The sequence below is a fragment of the Epinephelus fuscoguttatus genome, linkage group LG2 (assembly GCF_011397635.1).
Source record: "Epinephelus fuscoguttatus linkage group LG2, E.fuscoguttatus.final_Chr_v1".
NCBI lineage: Eukaryota > Metazoa > Chordata > Actinopteri > Perciformes > Serranidae > Epinephelus > Epinephelus fuscoguttatus.
The window spans coordinates 23387503-23413561 of record NC_064753.1 but is presented as its reverse complement, the minus strand read 5'-3'; the positions used below and the strand labels follow the sequence as shown (position 1 = coordinate 23413561).

Genomic DNA, 26059 nt, shown 5'->3' with positions numbered 1-26059 from the left:
ATAGAGTGACTGATTCTGTCACGGGGATGCATAATTCATGCCTGCCGTGTCAAACTAAATTGCCTCTCAAGCATATTAACATAAACATGATGCAAACCAAGGCTCGTAAGTGACATAACAAAGACATACTGCAGCAGTTGTCCACCTATCTGCCGCACTACACATTAAAGTGAAACCTTCCTACACATGACCTTGATTGAACATGCAAGGTGGTGAGCAGCTCAACCAAAAAGACATCAAATGGAAACCACTCAAGTATGATGCTGAGCAGAGCTGACTCTGACCGTATTTACCGGCTGTAGTGCAGCAGAGGTTAGCCGAGGTATGAGGGGGATGGAGGGAAGAGGACAATGAGGGATAACAAGGTGGGATAAGCCTGTTAAGCTTCCAGGATCCCTCAGAAATCCACACCGGAGTCAAGCACAAGAATGTCAAAATGTATGTAATACAATCACAATGCTCTATAATCTGGGGTCAGTGCAAGCAGCTGGCCCTCAAATTTAGTTGCTTGTGTTTTACCTGGTGAAAGTGTGTGGACATTTTGAAAAGGATTTTTGGAAGGTCACTGTAATCCAAAATAAAGTTGTTGGGTGATAAGTGTTTAAATGTTTTTAATGGACAACACATTACTTGTGTAATGGAAGAGTTACTGAACAGGCCTACTGGGCATAGGCCCAGGGGCCCAAAGTGTAAAGGGGGCCCCCTTGGCCCTCACCTGCAAAATGTCACTCAAATTAACACGTACTGACCAGAAAGAGATTCAAAAAGACCACAAAGAGATGTAAAGCAACAAAAAAGACACTAAAGCCCTGTTTCCACTGAGCAGTACGGTACAGTTCAATTCGGTACGCTTTTTTTCCGTTTCCACTGTAAAAGGTTGTGGATGGTACCAATGGAATCGGTCCATACCATCCCCATTTTTGGTCACCTAGCACACAGATCTGGTACTAAAAGCTGAAGCTGTGAACACTGCAGTCTGTTGATTGGTCAGTAGCTGACGGTCACTCTGCTCAGGGCTGAGTTGTGGCTGGCTTTAAGGCTCACGTAACCACTGTTCAGTTTTATTAGACTGTAACTATAAAATGAAAGGATGTTTTGCTGCCTCTCGCAGCATCTGTAGTCACAAAAAAAACACCAACAACAACAATTCACTGGAACGACTGCCGGTGGCTTTTAAGGTGGGACGTTTACTTGTAATGTTACTCAGTGCATGAGCTGACAACACGAATCAATCAACACACCTTAAATTTCACTGACAACTCTGACCATTACTTTAGTTTTGATATGACAAACACTTTTAGTAATGAGTAGATCTTCAAGCGTTTATATATATCTGAACTGCATATATTCTAATCTTCACTCTGAGAAAAAAAAAGTGTTGTGGAGCCTTGTTCCTGTGTGCTCCGGCAATACAAAAACCCTTGAGCTTGCCTGAGAAGGACCAAATGCACAAACCCGCTATTTTTAAATATCCCATGGAGAGAAAGTCTCACTGCAGCCTGTTCTATTTTGGTATTAAAATGTCAGCATGTTACCCCATTCTGTGGACGATAAACAAGACCAGACTTCCCTCTGTGTCACCGGTAAGGAGGAAATACAGCGAGTGCTGGATGGAGCAGTGAGTGACAACAACCCCGCCCACATTTAAGAGTAATGTTTGCGGTGTAAACGTTAAGTGGACCTAGGGTCTAGGTACCATGTCTGAAGGGTTACTTTTGGTTCCAAAGGCACTGTACCGAAAGTGTTTGGTGGAAACAGGGCTTTAATCACCCCAAAGAGGTGTGATTATCTCAAGACACAAAATTATGACAGTGACACAAAACAGCCAAAAGATGCATTATGACTACAAAGAGATGCAAGACAACACAAAAAGAGGCGAAACATTACAACAAACTATTAGGTGTTTGTATCTTGCACCTATGTAGGAGAGGTGTAGGGGGTTTTGCATATCTGCGCCCAGAACCCCACTGTCTGATAATTTGCCCCTACTCAATACAGTTTAGCCTATAGCATTCACCTTCATGAGTTAATACTTACAGATAATGATGGCCAATTGACAGAATATTATAAACTACTTAAAAAAATAGATAAACTGTGTTACAAATCTTTTAAACAAAATTGCTAAAAATCCAATTGCAGGCTAAAAAGTGATTTATTTGCTGCTACTCTTTAGTCTGCTAGTATTATAAACTGAATATCTTTGGGCATGTAACTGTAACTGCTGATTGGACAAAACAAACTAATTAAATATGTATACTCAGGCTCTGGGAAAATATGACGGGTATTTCTCACAGTTTTATGATATTTAATGTCTGTTTTTAATCAAGAAAACAATAAGCAAAACAAGAAAATAATCGTGAGGTGCAGTCCTGGCTCATGCATCTCTGGAGGTGCATGGAGCCCAGAGCCACTATTCAATTAGGCCTATTTGACCACTGGTTATGCTTTGTGTCGGTGAGTCAGAGTGAAATATTAAAATGGCAATAACTGAAATATATATCACTGAAATATTTCCCCGACTTCAAAGAGCAAAGCTGCTGCTTCTCGTGACCAGAAAAGAAACAGAAAATAACAGTTTACACAACACCTTCTGTTTTGGGCACATTGGGAGGCAGAGAACAAGAGCGGAGAGAAAATCTTACAGACACAGCATGCAGGTGAGAATAACAACAAGACATGGGCGCATTTTACAAAGCTGAATACTGGTCGAACAACACGTCTGAGATACAACACTGTTAATGGTTCACATCACAGCAATCATAAATCCGACCTTGACACTCTACACAGTCGAAGCAAACACAGAGATCACCACTGACTCCAGCAGGCAGCATGATGGATGAGCTCTCAAACAAAGGCCTTGGCCACATCCTCAATTCACCACAACACCAGCGTGCCAACGGCTGTGTCACACTGCAGCTACAGCTACAATGTTTGCCACAGACAGATACTGTCATGTCTTTAATGAGCCTGGGTGCATACATTGCAGGTATTTACACCAGTGCAGTGACGTCAGCATCCTCCTGTGTATGACAGATACACAGCGACATCTCATCTGATATGTTTTAAGGGCCATTCCAGTGTTTTTACTTATCATAAATATCCATTACATCACTGCAAGCCTTTCCAATAATTAAGATTTAGTTTTTATTTTGATTTTCCTATAGTTAACCATCATTTTTTTAAGGTCTGCTGCCAGGTAGGATATTCTTTTGTCACCTTATAATGAAACTATAATTCGAAAGTGATGTAAAACTTCTCTCTAATTTCTTCTTTTCCTCCATTTTGAAAAGCATGGAGACATGCAATTAAATGATTTAGAGGCAATTATGTAACGCTCTTTCAGCTGGGTAAAAAACAAACATCTAATTAAGCAAGTCAATTACGAGAACAGTTGGGAAAACAAAGAGCGCTCAGAGGGCATATTCAAAGACATGTACGGTTTAAAACCATAAAACCTGGCTTTGCGAAGGCCATCTTATGTAAGCGAATTAAGAATTTAGATAAGAGAGATGAGGATTTGTTAGAAAGTAGCACCTGAGGTGAGACCGGGCACAGAGATCTGAATGCTCAGCGGACGGTGAAAACAGATTTAGCTTTGACTAATGTCTCTAAAATCCAGCCAGAATTTAGAGGAAATTGCAAAATCAATGGATAATACATTTGAAACTGTTTTGGCAGAGGGAGCACAAAAAACTAAGTCAGTCTCGAATTGTGATCTTGCTTTTCTACATACTTTAGAGATAGAGCTGGGTCCCTGTATGATCCCTGTAAACCCTAATAATGATTGAGATGTTACAATACCTGGTAATACAACATCAGCGTGCTTTGAGGTAGATGTTTTATTAAGATTTGTGACTTTATTTTGTGGTGTTAAAGATAGTGTTGAAGAAGAATCAATCTTCAGTCATTAGATTAACACATTCTAGATCTTTTCAATTTATTTCATTCCCTAAATAGATATAGATATTTTCAGTGGAGCCCCTAAGATGGCCATCAAGAGATGTAACATATGTTCTCTTTACAGCCAAGCAACAACACAGAAGTGCCAAAAACTGCATTTCTCTATTGGCCACTTGAGGCTGGCTCCAAAAGTGAGTCAGTCCCTGTGGACCGTCATGTTAAAATGCCCAATTTTAAAGTAGAAATGAATATGTTTAAAGCCTGGTACAAAAACAGTTTGGTCCCTATAACTAATTTTTCCCATTCATGACAGCTGTAAAAGGGCTGATTTTTTATATAACTCAAAACAACAACAAAAGGTTAGACAGTGTAGGGGGCTCTATGGCAGTATAGTTAAGAAGAACTCTTACCATTGCAGCATATGATGCACATTAACTCAAAGGCACTGATTGTTTCCTATGTAACTCTGCACACAAAGCAGGTTCTGCCACCAAAAAGACACGCATAGCCTAAAAGGCTTTTAAAATGAATGAATAGATAGGCTATCTTGATTGAGGTACGTATCGGAAGGATCCATAAAAAACATACAGACAAAGCTGCACTTCTTCTAAAGTCTGGCATTGAAAAGAGAGTCCTCATTTTCCGAATGAGCCTTTAAATGGGCTGAAAACATTTGTTGCATGTGGGAAAGGTAAATCTTTTCAGAGATACCTTTCCTGAAGCTAAGACACCTCCTCTGTGCTCCTCGGGTTGTCAAGAAGAACTCCACTTCAACACTTAGACTGAGTCTCCTAGTTCACAAGTATAATGGATTCAATATATTATTCAATGATTTTTTTCCCCCCCCCACACTTTGTAAGAAAATGCAGCTCTCAGGGACTATGACTGAAAGTGCTTAATGCAGAGAACAGAGGACATTTTTCTAAATACTAAAAACATGTCTGCTTCAAGGGACTTAATTGATTTTGCTGGACACCGTTCAAGATGTGGGTGGGAAAATAACACAAAGAGTTGAAAGCGTCAGAGTTCAGATGAGGCCATCTGCATTAAAAATGTCTCCTTATTGTTTTTGGGGGGATAAAATTCATAATTTAATAAAACGCCTACAAGCTGATTTTTGACAATTATTATATATCCACTCACAGTAGCCCACTGTAGTGCTGCCGATTCATTCCAGACTAGTTTAATAGCGAGCAGACAGATACTATTAAGAGGATGGACGCCCCCACGGGAGCCGTCTTTTCAGGAAGGGTTTATCCAGCAAGCCAAGGTAGCCTCCTTTGAGCAGGTTTCTTTCAGAATAAAAAATAGGACAGATCAGTACATATCAAAATGGGGACATTTTTCTGATGTGCGTCTATGGTGTCATGTGAATTAAACTGTAAGCATGAAAAGGTAAGATGCTGTGTCTTTGAGGAAACTGACGTAGGAAATGGAAATAATTGGATCTATTCCCTGTGCTCTCACTCTTGTTTTCATCTTTTTCATATGCAATTTATTTCAAGTCCACTTCTGATCTCATCTGATTATTCTTCATCAGAGAGAAGAGACAAACAAGACAAGGAGCCTTGATTTCTTAAGTTTTTTGATACATGTTTTCAAATATTAAAACTCGTCTTAATTTTTCACCAGAAACTGAAAGTTACAAAGTTTTCCTCCATCTGATTCCAAAGAGTGTCTGCCTGATCCTATCAACCCTAAGCTGCATACTTTGTCCATTGTCCTTACAGACTTACTTTTTGAATTGAATATTCTGTCATTCTTCTAATTTGGTCGACTCTCTGTCCCACATTTAGTACGCACAACTTAATGGGTACCATCTATGACTTGTAATGACGTCCACTGTCAAGGAGAGGCCCGTCTCCTAGGTGACAGTATTATTACTGAGATGTACGTATACCATGAGGTATCATGATCTTATCCTATGGACAAACTCTTGACCTTCACAGGCCACAAACACAAGACACACACAGTCATACTCTAAACTGCATTTCATTGATATTGTACAGTAAAATTGTAAAATTGTAAATTTGGTTTGCTTGTTTGCTCGGTAGATGAAAAACTGAGGCATTCATTGCTGTAATTAAATCATTGAGCTCTGGGTCTCATGTGCAATATATCAGAGCTTGTGCCGTACTGTATTTCAGCTTCAATTATATAGATGCAATACACTTGATACTAAGAGACAAATTAAACATCCAATATGGAAGCTCCACGATTCAAAAAATGTTCATATGGAAACAAAAGTAAAGCTCCCCTCTCTGCAGCACGGTACAAAGTGCTGAGAGTAGACGCAAATCACGCAAACACATGAAAACACACGTGCAGGGATGGTCTCCAAGGACAGACTAATACGGTATCCAAACTCTAAAGTTTGCAGAGACATTTGCCACAGATAGGTATTAGCAGGAGCATGTGTTAGGGCTGTGTTTGTGTGTATGCAAAGGGTTAGTTCTCCAGAGGCGGTGGAGCCACACACTCGGATTATCCCAGTAATGAATTGGCCTGCAGGGAACAGCCTGTCTCATTTTAAGACTTAGGGGATGACTTCAGCGCATTAAAGTAAGGGCATAAATCAAACAAATGCTACATGTTATAGATTTATGAATGTGAAGAAAAGTGCATTTATGAATATGTGTGTGTGTGTGTGTGTGTGTGTGTGTGTGTGTGTGTGACTGTGAAAATTATCCTCTTCCTTAAAAAACAATATTGTAAAAACAACAACAAAAGAGTCCATGATTTAAAGTACATGACACATCTTAAGGTTTTATCTTAATTCAACTTTCAGGATAGCATACCCTAATTTAGTTTCTGCAAGACATTCAAATTACCTCCAAATGTGATAAAAGTAAGTATAAGCACTAAAACCACTTCCATATTCTGTCAGTGGAACATCTTTAAAGTCCTAAGACAGCCTGATTACTGATTAATAAGATAGGCTTCTAAAACTGTTGATCACTTCCTTTAATGCTCTCCGAGTTCAGCTAAGCCCTCCCTGGCACTCTTGATGCTTCACTGACGCTGTCATCTTTGCCTCTACTCTAAACCTGCTTCACTAAAGCTAGAAATCACAGAGCGAGCCCCTGAATCTGTGATGTCACTGGGATTTAAAATCAAAGGCTTCTCTATAGACTGTGAGTTGGACGCTGATGTTTCAGAGACATAATATACTGCACACAACCTCTCTCTGCCTGAGGCTGGGGACACTATACTGTATATGGGGTCACTTCATGTGCTGAGTAAGTTGTGAGCAATGTCTACGAACGATCAGGGTGTTATCGCCTCCAACTCGTCAAATACAGCAGCTTGGTCAGTGGCCATATGCTTCGAAGTATGGCACTCTACGTGGCCAGGGCAATTATGACAGGAGCAAAGGAGGAGGTCAGGTGACGTAGTTTAAAGAACGACGGTTTGCATACGGACAAGGTCGGGGTGGATGGATGGGTCAAACAAACACAGGACTTTTATCCAGGAGACTGCTGTTTGTGTCGTGTGAAACCAAAAGTCAAAGTTGACCTAACTTAACACATGTACGTTCACTTAGGTAACATAGGCTACTTAATCTTTGTAAGTTAAGTAACGTACTTAACAAAGTACCTGTTTAAACCCAAACCATTATCTTTCCTTAAGCCTAACCATGTAGTTTTGGTGCATAAACCTAACCAGAGGTTTATTTTGAAAAGGCACTATATGCATGTAACAGAAACTGACAAAACTGATGCTAGAAGATACGCAGAGCATCATAGTTTGAGGTGTGGAGCCACTGACCAAGCTACCATATTTGACAAGTTGGAAGTGAGAACATGTTGGACTGCTGTTATGAATAAATTATTTCTGAAACTAATATGACAATATTGAATATTTCTAAGATATTGATAATATGGGTATCACAATACCATAACATCATATATAGCTACATGTAATATCACATACTGTAATGATAAAATGGATGGTCAGTGTGATAAACTGTTGCAGTGTTATTCATCAGAAAACAAAAAAATCTTAACATGTTACACAAATATTATCATCATGGTGCAATTCTATTGTAAGTCGCTAAATAATGAATTATCCACAGCCTCGTCCCAATTTCTACACAGTCCAATTAGAGCGCACAAAACAATGGCATCCTCCCATTTACATGACAATATGAAAATGTCCTAATCATTGTGGTCATGAGAATTCTCACAGCAATAAAGAGGTCACAGACTAACAATGTACCATTCATTGGTAATCTTCTGTTGTATCACTGACTCAGATGACTACATGTAATATTAAAGAGGTTACTTGCAGTGAAAACCTACAAAGAATAATTCTAATGTTGATGCTTACACAGTTGGCTTCTTTTAGCTTAAGTTTTTGTTTTTCGTTTTACATCTACAAACCTACTTTATACACAAGTGCTAGTTTTAGGTACTTCAGGTTTAAACCGACATATTACACTGCAATTACAGGGTATTATGTAAGTTTAAGTGTAATGTTTTAAAAAGATTACATTTTTTATATGCCTTGCCAAGAAATTTGTCCAACAGATCTCTTAGAATCTATTATATGTTGAAAATATGGCCATCAATTACCATTAAAGGTAACAATCCACAAAAATTGCCTAAATGTAGATCAACTAAATTTCATCAAGTTTCAACTGAAGGCTAGTTGTGGTGTTATCAGCTGTTCAACAACACATTCTCACTCAGACCTCGTCACATGTTTGGTCATGGACGTTCCATATGCAAGGTACCCTGGATGTGTTGGTTGTTGACCTTCTGGGATGCCGTGTCAACTTCAGCCTGTTAAATGCATTGTCTCTGGTCAAAATACACTTCCATTTTCACAGAAAATGTGCAGTTTGCATGCAGTCTGTTTCAAAAATATTGCACTACATCCGTACAACACAGCAAGTTTTTTTCCTTTAACAACAAAAGCACAGAGTTGGGTTCAGACCAAAAAAACAGAGTTTGGCTTTACAATCAAACGAACACTGGCCTCCCAGGTAAAAGTCAGTGGTTGTTGGACCCATCCAACATCCCTCCCTGTTCTACTATGACTTACGCTGCCTGAACTTTCGTTGTCCCGCCAAGTTTCCCCCTAACGCTGCTGGCCGCTGTTCAACAATAACGTTGATCATTACATTAATCAAGCGCTATTTTTTGACAAATTTGGAGTAAGACTGCGTTGGCTCAGGAGCGTATCTATGTTTCCAGGGTTCTATGTTTCCCGGGTTCTATGTTCCCCACTTAACCCTGCAAAAAAGGTTCTATGTTCCCCGCTTACACAAAAAAGCTTCTATGTTTCCCGGGTTCTATGTTGCCCGCTGAACCAAGCGGGAAACATAGAACCCTTTTTGTGTAAGCGGGGAACATAGAAGCTTTTTTGCAGGTTTAAGTGGGGAACATAGAACCCTGGAAACATAGGGATGACCCTGTTGGTTCCAATAACAAATTGAGATTTTGCAGGGAAAAAAATGGAAAGTAAAAGTCATGTTTCTGCTCTATCTGTTAAATCCTCATGTTTCCACTGTATTTTGAGGGGCTGACTGTCAAAGGACCAATCCTGAACCTCGAAAGACACAAGCAATTCCTACACTGGGCCAATGTTGAGTAGCTAACTACCCACTGTGCTAACTTGGTACTGCATTTTTTGGCCAGATTTTATTTTTACATACTTTATTAATTCTGCTCAAGATTGATCCACTGTAGAAACACATTTTCCTAGCAGCTTCAAGCATTTTTAGCAAACAAACATATATAAACTCAATGGAACCTGAATCACTTGCTCAGCCTCAAATAAGCTAACAAGTGAAAAACGTTGAACAGCTAACGTTAGCAAGACCAAGCTATTTCTTTTGTACTGGTGCAGCCAGGGGAAAAAAAGCAAAAATAGGACTGAGTATTGGACTTGCATTCCTCAGGTGGACAGAAACATAACTCCAGTGGGACATTAATGTAGTTTTGTGTCTGCTATATTTCTAAGTAGGCCACTGTTTGGTAGCACATTAGCGTAACACCTTTGTAAACTGTCAAGGAAGTGTTTGCTGTTCAGTTTTTCTGCCCTCTAGTGGCCAAAAAAGAACAAATGCCACACACTGATTACAGTACTGACAAATTAATAACAGGATTTACTGAGTGGCTAGTATTTATTGCTAGTGTGAGTTTGTGTGTACACTTTTGTAGCTGCAAAGCATGTAACACTTCGAAGGCTCAGTGTAAAAAAGTGCATTTGTATACATTTTCTTCTCCAGTGGTTCAGAGAGATTAGCTGAAATGCCACCATCCACTGTGAAAAAGCAAAGCCTACAGCTACACTTAGCATAGCACTTAGCATTTCAGTTTAGAAAAATAATAGAAAAAAAACGGAGTATGATACAGTGGCAGTGACATCATTAAATGTGACTGATGACCCCGTCTGCTAAGAGGCAAATCCCCCAACTCTCTCTCTCTGTCCTTCTGTCTTCCTCATTTATGCACACCATAGATCTGATCCAGCCACATTAACTTCTGCTAAAAATCTTCTTACATTTTTAAAATCCATATCTTTCACTTTCATGAAATCTCTCAGTTGCAGAGAATGACTTCACTTGTTGAAACATGACAAAGACCACCAAAGTCAAGGTCCTCATAGTTTATAAATTACTATTTAAATACAATGTTCAAGAACTTTTAAAGACCCAAGACACCACTGTCCCAGCATAACCCGACCCCTTTCAGTGAGATATATTTATCATTCTTATTGCTACATGAAGACTGGTGGCATGCAGTGTAGCTACGCCCACCTTCAACCTGAGCAGAAGCTTAATCAGCCAGGAGAACAGAAAACACTTGTGCAGGAGTGCAGGATCTGTGAACACTAGATAAAAGTCCCACAGGACAATATTATCACAGTATTTAAATCATGATACCATATTATTGCAATTCTAGTATTTTGATGATAACATACTATATTGTGATATATTGCAAATTATTACCTTTTTTTCCAATTGCAAATTGTGTTCCTAAAGGAAAACTTTGTCTATTTTATGGAACTATCTGTCAATCTCACTTTAGTGATCTGTATTGAAGCAAAATGTATTCAGCGGACTGAAATAGCAATTGATTTTTTTTATTCCAGTAGGCTATAACAAGTTTAATTTGTATTTGCAACATTAACAAGTTATATAATTAAAAATCGAAACTTGGCATTGTGTATCAATACAATATTGTCACGCAAAACATTGCGATACTATGTTGTGTCAATTTTTCTGTCTTTGTTCCTCATCTTTGTTCAAACATCTTTGTTTGGTTGGTGTGTCTTCCCTGGCTAATTATTAAGCCCCATCTCCACCAAACACTTTCGGTACGGTACCTTTGGAACCAAAAGTAACCCTTCAGACATGGTACCTAGAACCTAGGTCCATTTAGCGTTTCCACATAAAACAGTACTCTTAAATGTGGGCGGGGTTGTTGTCATTCACTGCTCCATCTAGCACTCATATTCCCTCATTACCGGTGACACAGAGGGAAGTCTGTGCCTCATTTATCATCCACAGAACGGGGCAGCATGCCGACATTTTCTTAACAACATGAAACACGCTGCAGTGAGAGTCTCTCTACATGGGATATTTAAAAATAGTGGGTTTCTACATTTAGTCTTTCTCAGGCATGTTCGGGGGTTTAGTGTTGCCGGAGCCGACAGGAACGACGCTCCACAGCACTTTTTTTTTCCACCGAGTGAGGATTAGAATGCAGTTCACATAACCTGGTTGACATTAATATAAATGCTATAAGATCTTCTCATTACTAAAGTGTATGTCATAAAAAACTAAAGTAATGGTCAAAGTTGTCACAGTGAAATTTAATGTGTGCTGATGGATTCACATGATCTACTCATGCAGTAACATAACAAGGTAACGTGCCTTTTTACTAATAAAACTCACAGTGGTTACAAAACCAGCCACAACTCAGCCCTGAGCAGAGTGACCATCCACTATTGTCCAATCAGTGGACTGCAGTGTTCACAGCTCCACCTTTTAGTACTAGATCCGTGTGCTAGATCCCAAAAAATGGGGATGGTACGGAATGGTTCCACAATGGAAATGGAAAATAAGCGTACCAAACTGAAGTGTACTGTACCGTACTGCTCGGTAGAAACAGGGCTATAGTCTTAAGAAATAGATTAAGCTAAAGTGATGTATTTTCAACTTTCTTGAAAGCAAAGTTCCTCGATTTGTTCTTACTATGTTCCTTAAAAATAGAGAATGTTATATAATAACTTAAATCCCTTTTGCACACATTTAGTATGGATTAAGTAAACCATTGATACAGCCAGCCCCAAAACTAGCCTAAATTATTTTCTAGGGAAGAACATCCCTCAAGGCCACTGACAGACTGAATCCTCTATTACTGATAGAGGTGCAACAAATAATCTACAGTCAATCATTTAGATGTCAACTATCAAATAAGTCACCAACTAATTTGATAAGTCTGTTTTTATTAAATAGTCAAAATTCTCTAATACCAGCTTCTCAAGTGTGAATATTTTCTGGTTTCTTTACTTCAGTAAACTAAAGGTCTTTGGGTTGTGGGCAAAACAAGGCATTTTTTTACCATTTTCTGACACTGTACAGACCAAACAACTAACTGACTAATTGAGACAATAATCAACAGATTAATAAACAATCAAAATAATCATTAGTTGCAGCCCCACTCTCTGATCACAGTTTATTCTATGGTAGGTTATTAGGTTTGCATTTTGATATTGTTTTAAAGTTTTATTCTTACAGGTCACACAAGTGGATTTACACTCTCAAATAGCAATCTAATGAAAAGCAAGAATGATTAGACACAAAACAACTTGGTATTATATATTCATTCTCAAAGATGGAGTCAATTTTAAGATTATATTGGGGAGCTGCTCTTCAAAATCAGAATTTCCTAAACTTCCAAAAGGAATCAGGCCTCTCAAGCTGTCTCCTGCTGTGGTGTTGTGCGGCGTGATGAACGGTGGCCTTGTGAGGAGCAGTATGGTGTATTATACAGTGTGTCCCAATAAATCAGGCAGCCTGCTGTCCTTTCTCAAGCAGCAGCAGAGCCAAGCCTTTGTCTGCCATCAACCCGCAACAAACAGACAAAACACAGAGAGACAGACGAAAGAACAGAGAGGCGCAAAGGTACACAGAGATACTGGAGGGAAACACACACGCACGCACACACACACACACACACACACACACACACACACACACAATATTCCCTGATTGCACTGACTATACAAGGGATAATGCGAGGCAGATGGTCCAAGATACTAATTAGAAGCCTGTTTGCCTGTCTTATCATTACATCTATGTGTTGTAGAAGTGCTTCCTGCTTTGTTTACAGCGGTGAACGAGAGAAGACTGCAAACCTTTTGACTTTCTTTAAGATCTGACAGAAACGTACTCAAAAGAGCCCTATGGGTAAATGAAAGCAGAGATGGATAACAATGAATGTTATATTCCTTTTAGAGCAACTGCCAGCACTAATATATAAAATACTAATATATACATTTCATTTTATTACACTCTGTTTCTGCCCTTTCAGCATTTTCATTCCTGGCACTCAAGTTCTTGCATAATGTTAAACACAACTCACACTCCCTGTGTCAAAACATCGGCGTAACATATGAGAGAAACAGATGGACGACTGTGAGGAGAATATAAACAACGTGCAAATCAATTTTGAAGGCTCGGCTGAGGCTCCACCTGAGAAGACACCGTCCACACACATGCACATACATCTTAAGCCCCTCTGACATGCTTTACCCACAGTGTAATTAACTGCCGTACATTAAATCACTGCAGTAAGGTGAAATGAGGAAAATAAAGAGGGAAGTTGTGCCCTCTACGCGCTCCTGAAAACCCAGAGCCCACGCAGACAGGTCATCAGACCAAGGGTGAGTCATGGTTGCTGTTTTTTAAAACCAATTCCTGGAAGTCATTTTAACTTTATCCATTGTGACAGGCCTTAAAAAGGCTAACCTAGACTGCAAGATACTGCACCACACAAAACAAGTAGCAGACCACGGAGAGTGTTGACGTGCAGCTCCCTGGTCGATCGGTGCACATAACAGCATTTAACGGCTAAAAGCACCAGTAAATGACTGTGAATCTTACTGTCGTGTCTCTTTTCAATGAATTCCTAAGCAGATAGTGATGACTGGCAACAGCTCAGGGATAGCATCTCATACAGCAAGAGGTCTGTGGGGTTAACCCCTGTCAAAACCAAGCTGTCAGCACTCATAAGCAATGGGCCGATGGTGGTAGTAGGAGTAAACAGAGCTGACGTCAGAAGACAGGCCGAAGATGCCTCTGCTGAGCTCATGCTTCTACGTGTCCTCCAGCTGCTGCCGCTGAGCATAATTTCACCAGCTGTGTTAATAAGAAAGCCATAAAGCAGACAAGAAATCCTGCAAGTGCATTAAGGATCAATCTAACTGCATGGAAAGGCTTAAATCTTTGCAGGCACATTACTCAGGAGGCCCACCCTGCACTGTCCTCTCTACTCTGCTGGCTGCTGAAGAAGGGTTTAAGAGGGGATAGGTTGTTGTTGGACAAAAATTGGCGTTCCCATCGTAACCTCATGTTGCACTGGTTTCACACATTAAGGGGAGGAAGCTGTGAGTCAGGATATTACCAGCTCACAGCAACTGAGGATGTTTTTCATTCAGTAAACCTTACACACACACAAACACAGCAGTAGAGCTCAACCGATACTTGTGTTTTGTTCAGGAGCAGCCAACATGACATGGAAGCCAAGGGCATATTTATATTATTGACGTTGTGAAAAGACATAAAGGAGAAGGAGAAGGAGGAGGAGGGTCAACTTTGTAATGTATTATTTATCATTTATTGTCTATCGTGGTAATCATGTTATCATTTTGTTAAACCTGAAGCCACCTTGAAGGCTGATATGATGGACATCTGCAACCTGAAATGTGATTTTACCCACCTAAAGGCATATCGTAATGTATGGTCAATGTTAGAAGAAGGCCATCTGGTCATCATTATTTTTATTGTCTTGGCTGAGACCTCCGTGGATACTGAAGAAATTCTAACCGGGAAAAGTTTCAGCTGGTTGCAGTGTAAAATCTTCACCACTAGATGCCATTTTTCATTCATTTTACTTAACTGCTTATCCTGGGCTGGAGCCTATCCCAGCTGACATTGGGTGAGAGGCGGGGTACACCCTGGACAGGTCAGCAGACTATTGCAGTGGTGACACATAAGCCCCCTTTACGCTGCCAGATTTTCTGCGAATGTTGGGCCAATTTGCCGGCCAGCTGCGAGCGTTTATACACACAGAAGCGGAATGGCGAGTTGATTTGAGAAGCCCAATTTTCCACCTCGGAGGGTCAGAGTCATATTGGCGGAACCCTTTTAGTTTAAACAGACCGAGGTGGCCTTCCGCAACGGGAGGGGCTGTTGAAGACTTGTGGGAGGAGCTGTTGATGACGCCGCACTTGCGACCCACCGGTGGTGGATAAACAGAAAACAGTTGATACCAGGAATTAGCGAGCAGCTAGTAGCAAGAGGGAAACACAAACCTGACAGACACTGTAAAGATGAGCAACTGGGGAGACAAGGCATTGCACACCCTCCTTGCCCTTGCAAACGAAGAGGCCATTAACCGTCAGATGACGGGGACGGTGAAGAACGGGCCGATTTACGAGAGAATCACCGTCTGACTAGCCGCGGCTTCCATCCCATGTCACTGTTTACATCACACGCTGAGCTACACGTTTTGTTACTTGCTCACGCCACCCATTGCCCCGAAAAAGGCGCGTTCTGTATAAACAAAAGTAGGTAGGCGGCAATTTTCCGCCCTCCCAAATTTTGTTTTCATGCTGCCAATGCTGAAAAAAGACTGATTGGGCTGTCCTGCAAATTTGCACAATTCCTATCTAAAAAGGGCTATAGAGACAGACAACCATTCACATTCACACTCACCTACGGTCAGTTTAGAGTCACCAGTTAACCTACATGTCTTTGGATTTTGGGATTACCCAGAGAGTACATGGGGAGAACATGCAAACTCTACACAAAAGGGCTTCCCCACCCCAGGGTTCGAATCCTCACCCTGGAATTGAGCCAGGAACCCTCATGCCATGAGGCGACAATGCTAACCACTGCCCCAACCTGCCTAGATGCCACTAAATCCCCCTAAAACTGACACACTACTGGTTTGCTCAGGTTTATCGTGCAAGCTGACATCATGGTAAGGCTCAGCGATATGGAGAAAATCATACACCACGATATATTTGACTAAATACCTCAATATTGCGATGATATTGCAAAATGTCTACAGGTATCAGACAGTTAAATCTAATGCTTTTTAAGACCTGCTAAAGACACCTTTTAACCAAATCACAGGCATCGCAGGTAAGCACTGCAGCAAAGTGGTATATATGTGGTCTTGTGCAGAGCTAAGCGTTATGTAGGATTATGGTTACTGGAGTGAGTTAAGTCAATCTACATTTTGCCAACAGGTAAGTGCAAATATGAAGCAAAGTGACAGTGTTATAGTTTTTTAAAGATTTGTAACATTAGAAATGTGGACTTTAACACAGAAAGGCTTCACTCACTTTCACAAAAAGAAATTCAAAATGGATAAATGAAATTAGATAAAATGTTTGTAGTTAAGACCTCACAAACTCCAATTTAAGACTATTTATTGACTTTTAATGCCTTTTATTTAACATTGTATTTAAGACATTTTAAGACTATTTCAGGACCTGTAGACACCATGTATTGCAGGGCTGACTACTGAATACACAGAGAGACTTTAGATGTCTCATAAAAATAATAGAACAGCTAAAACAGTCTGGTAAAAGGGGTCTACAAAAATGACATCACTTTATTGTAATGAAGCCTTTAAAACCAGTAAAGACAACACTTATGATACCACCATATTCAAAATCTGAGGCAATATCTAGTCACACATCACGATATCAATTTAATATCAATATACTACCCAGCCCTGGTGATGACAGTTTAAAAAATGATATTGTGCAGCCCAAGTGTAGCTCACATTGAGTCTTTTTTTTATGTAAGGTAATATGAGGCCAGCTCTAATAACTGATCAGTGGCTGGCCATCACTGAATGAAAATAACTGATGAAGGAAACACATGATTTCATAATTGCTTTGACAAAGAAATGGTCTTAAATGCGCGTCGGTCACATTGTGGCCAGTACTTGATCTGTTTAATAACGTCAGCATCTGCGCCAATACCAGCACATCGTAATGGGTGCATCCCTAATTCACTCAATAATCTGTCCAATTAAAGATCCCTGAGGAACCAAGGAAGGAGGAGATCTGGTATAAGCCAAATCTTAGAAATTACATTCACATCATTACTGAACCATAAATATAGTCTAACTGAAAGAGGATGAGGTCCCTGTGTGCTCCGTAAGTAGTTACACAGAAGATACTCATTGTGACTGAAGGCAACTCCAGGATCATGGGGGGTTTTCTTTGGAGCTGAGAGCACATCCTCCATGTTTCACACCAGTAACACTACTAAAAGACAGTATAGCGACTGTTGTAAACACTCAGTCAACCAGTGCAAACGAAAAAAACAAGCATTCACTCTCAGTGAACCAGTTCATGTATCTACACAAAAGACTACAGTCCAAGAGCACAGCTTCCTGCTCCTATAGTCTGACATAGGCGAATACTCAGAGTGTACATATGTCTCCTCCACCAAATATGTACTGTATAGCTCAGGTGCTGCCGCTGCTGCTGGGCTCATGTGTTTAAGAATGGATGTGCTGACTGTGAGAAGAAGGAGGTGGATGGAGGAGGAGGAGGAGGAGGAGGAGGAGGAGGAGGAGGAGGAGGAGACTCTGCTACTGTAGCAGTGCATCAGCAGAGGTGAGACTACAGCCACTACATCACAGTTTGCAGACTGGAGGGAGGTGATGGAGCCCCTGTTAGATACACACACTTAACACTCGCCTAAACATCTTGTTGTCTTCTGCTGCTAATACCAGAGTGTTTTCAAGCCGTCCACAGTGGGGTGGTGTAAACAGCCACAGGAGAGGGAAAATGAGGTGATGCAGCCAAATCAGTGCACATGCAGACTTGTCTTTTGCAGTCAAGCCTTTCCCTCCCATGCATTTATGGTTGAAGGGCAGCTATGTCGGCCAACCTTACCCCAGCTGCCTCTCATGCCGCCAGAGACACACAGACCTCCAGTGGGCTACAGTATGTGTGTCATTAGTGCTGACCCAGATGCTCTGAAACACTGACTGTCCTGTGACTGCTCTGCATTTCCCCCAGAATAAAACTCCCCTCAGCTCATTACACTGAATAATAACCTCCATCATGGAAATGAACGCAAAATGAGATGCCCAGTGAAGAACAAAGGGGGAGTGAAGTTGAGGTGCAAGACAAAGTTGAGGCTGAGATCACATCCAGCTGCAGAGGAGAGGCAGAGGCTTGAGGTATGTGCAGTGCAATCTGATGATCACAGAGACAAAAGAGTTGACTGGCGTCAGGTGGACAGATTAGTAGGTGACAGGGAGTTACATCACGTACAAGCAAACCCCTGCGCATTCCAGCATCAACACAATCTCTCATACAATATATCATGCCAGTGCGGTCAGTGAGGGGAACCAATCCTGGATAATAGCCGTTTGGACACACTCCCCTGACTGCGCAAATTCCAATGCAATAACAACCCTCTGCATGGCACAGCATATGTGCAGAGCTTATGGATCACATGTAGTTTTTGTTTGACTAAAAATGACACAGCAAGCTACAGAGGCATCCACACAGCCTGTGGGCTATGTGTAATGAGCAGCATTAGATGTGCGGATTACAAAACGCAGCCTGTGTGAGACAAAAGACCCATTTTCCGCCGACTGTGATCCAACTCCTCACAATAGATGTGACTGGCAGTGTGGATGTGACAGAGGTTAATGCAACACATCAGCATGTGTGTGTCGTTGGGAGCAGACAGCTCGGCGGTGTGCTTACCCTCTGCGGCCAAAGCGCACCGGACAAGAAGTAAAAGCGTCCCCACAGACAGCAGACAGTTCGCAAGCATCCCCGCTGCTCCGGCTCGCCACCTGGTCCTCAAACACCTCCCCTCTCCTCCGGCATCGGTCCTCCGCGGCGAGCACCCACCGGGCTCCGCTCCGCCGGCTCCCACCACTTTGGGGTGACCTGTCCGCCCACTCCTCACACCGGGAGCCATATCCAGTGGATAAGTTGCTGAAGTTTCGGTCGTAAATAATACATTGGATCAATCCTCGTGCGTGAACGGGAAACACAGCGGTCCCGCGGTCTCGTCGTGGTGTCCAGGGCTGGAGAGGGGAGACGGGGACGCGGCGTTGAAGGGAAATTAAGAAATGCGCCCTATCGCTCCTCCGCTCCGCTCGGTCCACCCATCATCACCGAGTGGCGCAGGGAGGCGCGCACACTTTGCCAAAGGTTTGACATTTAGCTGTTGGCGGTAAACTGCCTCGCACTGACCTGCTCCGCGTGCGTGACAGACATTTGGGTGGGCTCAAGAGACAAGTGGCCACAAATATAAAGATTAGGACGCAGCTGGGTCACAGATTTAAAGTCAAACACCCCTCTGGTCTAACTGAGCAAATTAGCCTCTGTGCTGTTAATTGTCGGGAGAAAGTCAAAGCGAGCAGACTGTAGGGCGACCTCTGCTGGAGGAGTGACGCAACACACATGTCCATATGCAGCAGGTCACATCTCAGACTGCTCACACATATGGCGGATACATATACAAAGGGTGACTTTACAGTTTTCCTTTAACTCCACTAAGAGGTATATACAAAGTGTCCACATGGCTACAGGAATTACTACCTGAATATCTGACTGAGTAGATACAAGAACGGCTGCTGTACCTCCTCACCGCCACAAGATGTCAGCACAGACCCGGAAGAAGCAACTACAGGTGCATGTTAGGGGCTGCAGGGTAGTGTAGGAAATTAGAGTAACCTCGTTTGACTGGCTTCGTTTTATAATCACAATAATGACTTAATGACTTCCTTATAATTTCTGCAATGCCTGTGTATTTATAGCTTTTCTCAAGGCATGTGCAATACATTATATAACCTGTTGTTTTTTGTTGTTGTTGCTGTTGTTGTTGTTGTTGTATGTATGTGTTTTGTTGTGGTTTACCAGTGCTTCATGTTGATTGTAGCTGGGTATTGCACCCAGGTACAATTAGATATATCTTATCATATCTTATATTTAGCAATAATAATAACACTAATAACCATTTTATTATTATTTACTATTATTGTTATTGCTATATTTTATTTTTATTTTATTTTTTCATTTCATTTTTTAATTTTTATTCTATTTTATTTTAATTTTTTTTATTTATTTTTTTTTCTGTTCGTTTGTTTTAAATTGAATCTAGGATAAGCTGTGAAGTGCTCGCCCATGTTATTATTTGAGATCTCACCACAGGGTCCACTTATTGTGTTCCTGAGCTCTCAGTCATATAAAATTATCTTCATCATCAGATGAAATTTGCACAGTAAGAATGGAATTATTCCCACGAAATGTCCAAATTTTTATGTGTTTTGGAACAGAGACTTAATCACCAATCCAGCATTTTACAGACAGAAAATTAATTCACAACAATTTTGATAATATTGAAAAAAACACCCTGATTTCAGTTTCTCAAATGTGAGGATTTGCTGCTTTTCTCTTTTTGGTATCATTTCAAATTCAACATCTTAGAGGTCAGACAAAACAAGGGATGTGAAGGTGTCTGGAAAATTGTGATGTACATCACCCAGAAATTAACTCAGAAATGTTTATGACAAACTAAAAAACACAAATCAGTTGCAGGTCCTTCCCTCCTACTACAAATTTGGAAACACTAACTAGCACTGTTTGACAATGTGGTGTAGAAGTTGTAATATGACCAATTAGATTTGTTGTACATGCATGTGTTCAATACTAAATAAAAAGGATCTGAATGAATTAAATGATGGTGAAAACAGACCGAGTCAGAAACAGCTGCATCAATAGATTTTTTTTAATTCAAAGTGAATCTTAACAATAATACACGATAAAGTCTTATTTTGACACTCACCAAAAGAGTCACCTGGAAAACCCGCTTAATGTGACAAAGTAGAGAAGGCTTGGTCACACCTAAATCACTGAGAACTAGAGAGGAAACACTATCGCAAACTGAGACATCACATCCATAGAGTTAGTTTTCCCAGTCCTCATACTGTAAATATTGCACAGTGCAATTGCTACATGGCAAACTAGTGTAGCACAAAATAAAAAAAGCAAAATGAAACGAAAAACCAAAAAAAATAATAAAACAAAGCCACAAAAAATCTACAGGTATTAAAACAGTAACAGTTCAGATTTTTCATAATCAAGTCTATTTGATGAGCAATCTAAACAGATGATTCCATAACTTGCAGTGTGAATTAACTCTGAAATTGATACAGATGACCAGAAAAATAAGAGCTCGAGTAAAACAAATCTTATCAAATCAAAGCAAAGAGTAACACAGTAGTACATTTAGACTAATACAGACCCTGAATTAACATCTCTAAAGGATAATACCGCAGCAGAGGATTTGTTTTCTGATATCAAAGTCATAACTTTAATAGTAGTAATTTTACAAACGACTGTTTTTATCTGTTAAATGTTACATGAATCTTTAAAAAAAGAAAAAAAAAATCCATAAAACCCAAGGTGTCAATCGTGTGGAAAATAAAAACAGAGTTAAGATATCTCTCCGCTTGCATCCATTCTTTTCCTAACAAGTATGGGAGAGTTTATGCAGGCGCATTGCTGGTGAATACCTTTGGAGGAATCAAAACACAGATTTCATTTCAACATGCGTATTATTGGGGAACTATTTCAAGCACTAATCTGCCAAGTTCATGCCTTGTTGTCACCGTAATCTTACTTTCCCAAAATGATACTCGAGTACGATCGGTAAAGCGTACAAGTAATATATATATATAAAAAAAGCTTTCCAAAAAACCATATCAATGTCAGTGTTTAAATGTGGAGTATTGCACTCATGACTGACTGTGCAGAGAAACCACAATAATCTCCTTGACAGAGCAGTTTCCATCCAGAGCACAGAATCCAGATAAGACTGGATATAAAGCACTGGCTCCTCGGATTTTTTTTTTTTAAAGGCCAGTGTTGTCAGCTGTGCTCTGGTTACTCCCGCTCAGCCTGTACTTGCACGATGGAAAAGCTGCTCTGAGCAGACAGCTTCGAGGCAGACAAAGTGAAGCAACTTAGGTGTACATGCAAGGTAATGTAAAGCATGGAGATTATCTAAGAACACTTGGTGGTGCAATGACCGCACAATGTAAAGTATTGCATCTGCTGTTCAGCCAGAGTGACTATCCAAAGATCGTCGAGTGTCATATCATTCAAAGTGTGTGTGTCTGTGTTTTTTTGTATGTGTGTGTGTGTGTTATCACAGAGAGGCTTTGGCGGCGGCTATCTGAAACAAAGAGCACCACCACCATGTGCATGTCCTCTGTCAAAGTTATCAGAGGAGCACGAGTCCCTGGAATGACACTGTGATGAAATCCTATTTTGTCTTTTTGTTGTTATTATTCCTGGTCATGTGGCCGTAGAAAGACTGCCTATTCTATATGGTAACGGACTGTTGGTGGATTCTATGCCTTCCTCCTCATATAAGAGGTGAAGAATCACCATCTTGAATTCTCACTTTCTGAAGCTCAAGGCACGTACACAGTGCTGCTCACACTGTCTCAATTTCGGTAAGGAACACATAACGATGGCCACAGTTTTGCGTTGACAAAACATCATTTCGATATGAGACACTCATAAAGGGGAGAGCGATCCGAACACAAGGCAGTTTAGAATAACAAGCTGTGAAGCTGATATTCTAGCCGGATATAACATTGAACAGTTAAAAAGGTTGCAATAAATATTTGATCAAATCAATTTAACAGTAAAACGAGTTGTAAAACATTATTTTTGGAACAGAAACATTGGGCTTAATTTAGTTCTGAACACACAGTCCAATCAACCCCGAACCCTTACAAGCCTAACTACCTGTATGAGTGCTTAGTGGCGAGTGTGTTTCTGTGTAATTGGTGGAAACATTACTGAAGCTTCTCAATGAACACAATGGATTTTCTCTTTTCTGGCATCTCACAGTGCTCCTGCGACACGCACAGCAGAGTACTGGTAGTATACCGTAGATACGTACAATGAAAAAGTTAAATCAATCCTGCAAGCTACAGCTTTAGATGTGTACAAAACGTCAATATGAAAACATACAAAAATTAAGTTACATCGATACATCATTTATATGCAGTGATGAGCCCGAAAGGTTAATAAGGATAAAATACTGATGCAAAAACACACACCCCGAGAAACAACAAATGCAACTAATGTTCATCATCAGCAATACAGTAGTTACAATGACACTCCAAATATGAACGCAAAAACACAAAAATCAAAAAACCACTTCTATTTCAGATAATTAGGGACCTATACAAAAATAGCAACGCTAGGTTTAAACTCAGAGAAATCACCTAATTTCACAGCTATCGAAGTGGCAATCATCATATAGCAGCTTATCTATGATACATTCAAGAAAGAAATGATACGACTTATTAATTGCCCAATAAGCTAGACAAAACCTCGGCCGTGTTTTTTTTTTTTTTTTTTTTTAAATACAATGTTTTTTTTGTTTGTTTTAATTTAACCCCATTCTACGACTACAGTATAACTGAGGTCTATGCAAACAGAATAGCTACCTTGCTCAAGAAATGAATTACAGTCTTTGGTGCTGCACAAGCAACTTCATTTGAAAATAAAAGACAAAAAAAAAAAACAAAAAAAAACACATAACTAGTAAAATGAACAGATAAAATGCACACACAGCATATCTACATATATATAGACTGGTGCTACCATCATATATATATATGTATATATCCTCCCTGACGGAATGTATAAAATAAGCAGTCGACACCGATAAGCCTTAAGCCTTTAACAAATGGTATAATGTAAAGGGAAAAAGTTAACTTTGTCACACATGCATAAATGAGAGAATTGCACACAATTAACTCACACCTTATCAAGCATCTGTACTAAATAGTCTAGCTCTATAATATATGTCCATATATGTGTGTATATCGAATACTGCATGGTTTGCTCAGGCTTAGAAAATTCCATACCGTGAATTAATTTGCATTTTTTTCCTTACCTAATCAAAGCCATGCCCACCACACTTCTAAACACCTAAGAAACAAAGTGAAAACACTCAAAATGAAAATACGAAGACGAGAAAAGAAAACGAATCAACAACTATTTAGATTGTATTGCAGTTTCATCAAACAGTACAAATACTGTTTGTAGTAATAGTTTCACTAAATAGAAAGTGATTATCAAATATTAAGCAATACTCAGTACTTGCACTTTGTACACTAGTTCATTCGGGGGGAAAGGGAGAACTAAAAAAACAAAAACAAAAAATGTTTTTTTATGAAAACAGTAAGCATTCGCAACAGCAAAGCATGCTGTTCTTAAAGAACAGAAAAGTAACTCACTACACACTGAAATATACACTGACTCCAAAAGATAAGCACCGCTATCCGCGATACATCACATCCATGCAGGCTATGCATGGACATATACACGTGTGCATATATATACTCACACATAGGATGCATCGACTGATTGGAATTTCAAGTGCTGCAGTCCAGTACATTAATATTCATGTATATAGTCATATATAAGTAGTAACATTAACAACCTCAAATATGTAAGGCACTATGGCTGGGGACAGTTATACAATGCAGCGAGTCTTGTGACACAAACAATAAGAGCAACGTCTATGCATCTTTCCGTTTACATTTTTGCTCATGCAAGACCACATGCAGCGTGAGGAACAACCCTATATAAATCGGTTAATTGACTTGACATTGCTAACACCAAAAGACACCGAAAAGGTACAAATACTTCAAACGCAGTACAACATACACTGTGGACGACGTGTGCATCTGTCGATCTAGAGCTAGAGACTGGGATGGCTTTACAAATATGGATGTGTCTTGCACACGTAAGAAGGCAATATAGAAAAATAGCTGGGATCAGGGGTGCAAAGTCTAACTATTCAACACCACCCCAATTATTTACCTGTTTTGAGGAGTATTCGTAGAAGATCCAATGCAAAGATATATATCAAATGTGCAAAACACATTAAGTGTGAGTTTAACTACTCATTCATTCTTTCATTCAATCATTCATACATTATTTCCTTCTTAATTTTTGCCCAAATCATCTCCACCATTGGAACTCTTTTTTTTCTTTTTTCTTTTTAAAGCTTGAAGTTCAATTACACCCAAGTCTACATGATTCAAAAAATAGCTTGCTTTCTCTGTGGTTGTGCCATGGTTTTGGAAATGAAAACCATGTTGTTTGTGGTTTAAGATAGATTTCGCCCTGCTCGCTTAGCCCTCAGGTGGTATAAAGGGTACCTGGGCAGCCATGCTCAGATGTAAGGGTACTGGTTTATTTTGGTGGGGCTGAGAGGGAAACTGGCGTAGGCGGGCGAGGCGATGTAGGAGTGCGGGGGAAAGAGGGGCTTGAATTGGCCCTGGGGGTGCAAGGTGGGGGAGGGCAGCAGCCGCGGGTTGATGCCCACTGTGACCTGATGCACGATGCCTGCCGGGTGGGAGATGCTGTAGGTGGGCTGGAGGACGGGGCGGGAGGCTACAGGGGAAGCCAGGAGGTGGGCCACGGGCGCAGCCGTAACCAGAGGACCAGACGGCGGGTAGGACAGTAAGGTGGGCTGGGTGTGCGGGTGGCCCCCAAGGTGGGGATGAGGGCCCGTAGTGTGGTTTGGGCTGCTGTGGGACAGGGTGAATGTGTGCCCATGCATGGTGGGTGGGATATAGGCCTGTGGTCTCCGGTGGCCAAAGTTGCCGTTCCATTCCTGATGGCAGGAACCGAAATGCTGCACCTGAGGAAGAAAACACCTTGCTTATCAGATTCACCATCTTCACTGACACAGAATTTATCTTTAAGAGCCACTAGATGCTGCTGTTTCCACATTCTTACATGTCGATGCAGTGTCTCTAATCAGTCATTAACCACCTTGAAATTCACCTCATTTCATTGTTCAATCTGTGTGTTAACATTACAATATTCC

At 40.5% G+C, this 26059-nt stretch overlaps 2 protein-coding genes across 3 annotated transcripts in view; both read right to left on the bottom strand.

The window, feature by feature from the left end:
• Window positions 1-19541, bottom strand: part of kiaa1549lb (KIAA1549-like b) — an 88593-nt gene extending 69052 nt beyond the window's left edge. Inside the window, exon 1 of the mRNA XM_049604615.1 lies at window positions 18886-19541. Coding sequence (XP_049460572.1) covers window positions 18886-19105 — 220 coding nt within the window. The 5' untranslated portion in view covers window positions 19106-19541. The remainder of the gene's footprint in view (window positions 1-18885) is intronic.
• A 1365-nt stretch (window positions 19542-20906) lies between these two features.
• hipk3b (homeodomain interacting protein kinase 3b) overlaps window positions 20907-26059 on the bottom strand; it is a 43860-nt gene continuing 38707 nt past the window's right edge. For both annotated transcript variants that reach the window (XM_049593517.1, XM_049593525.1), the window contains one exon: window positions 20907-25870. In XM_049593517.1, coding sequence (XP_049449474.1) covers window positions 25359-25870 — 512 coding nt within the window. In that variant the 3' untranslated portion in view covers window positions 20907-25358. The remainder of the gene's footprint in view (window positions 25871-26059) is intronic.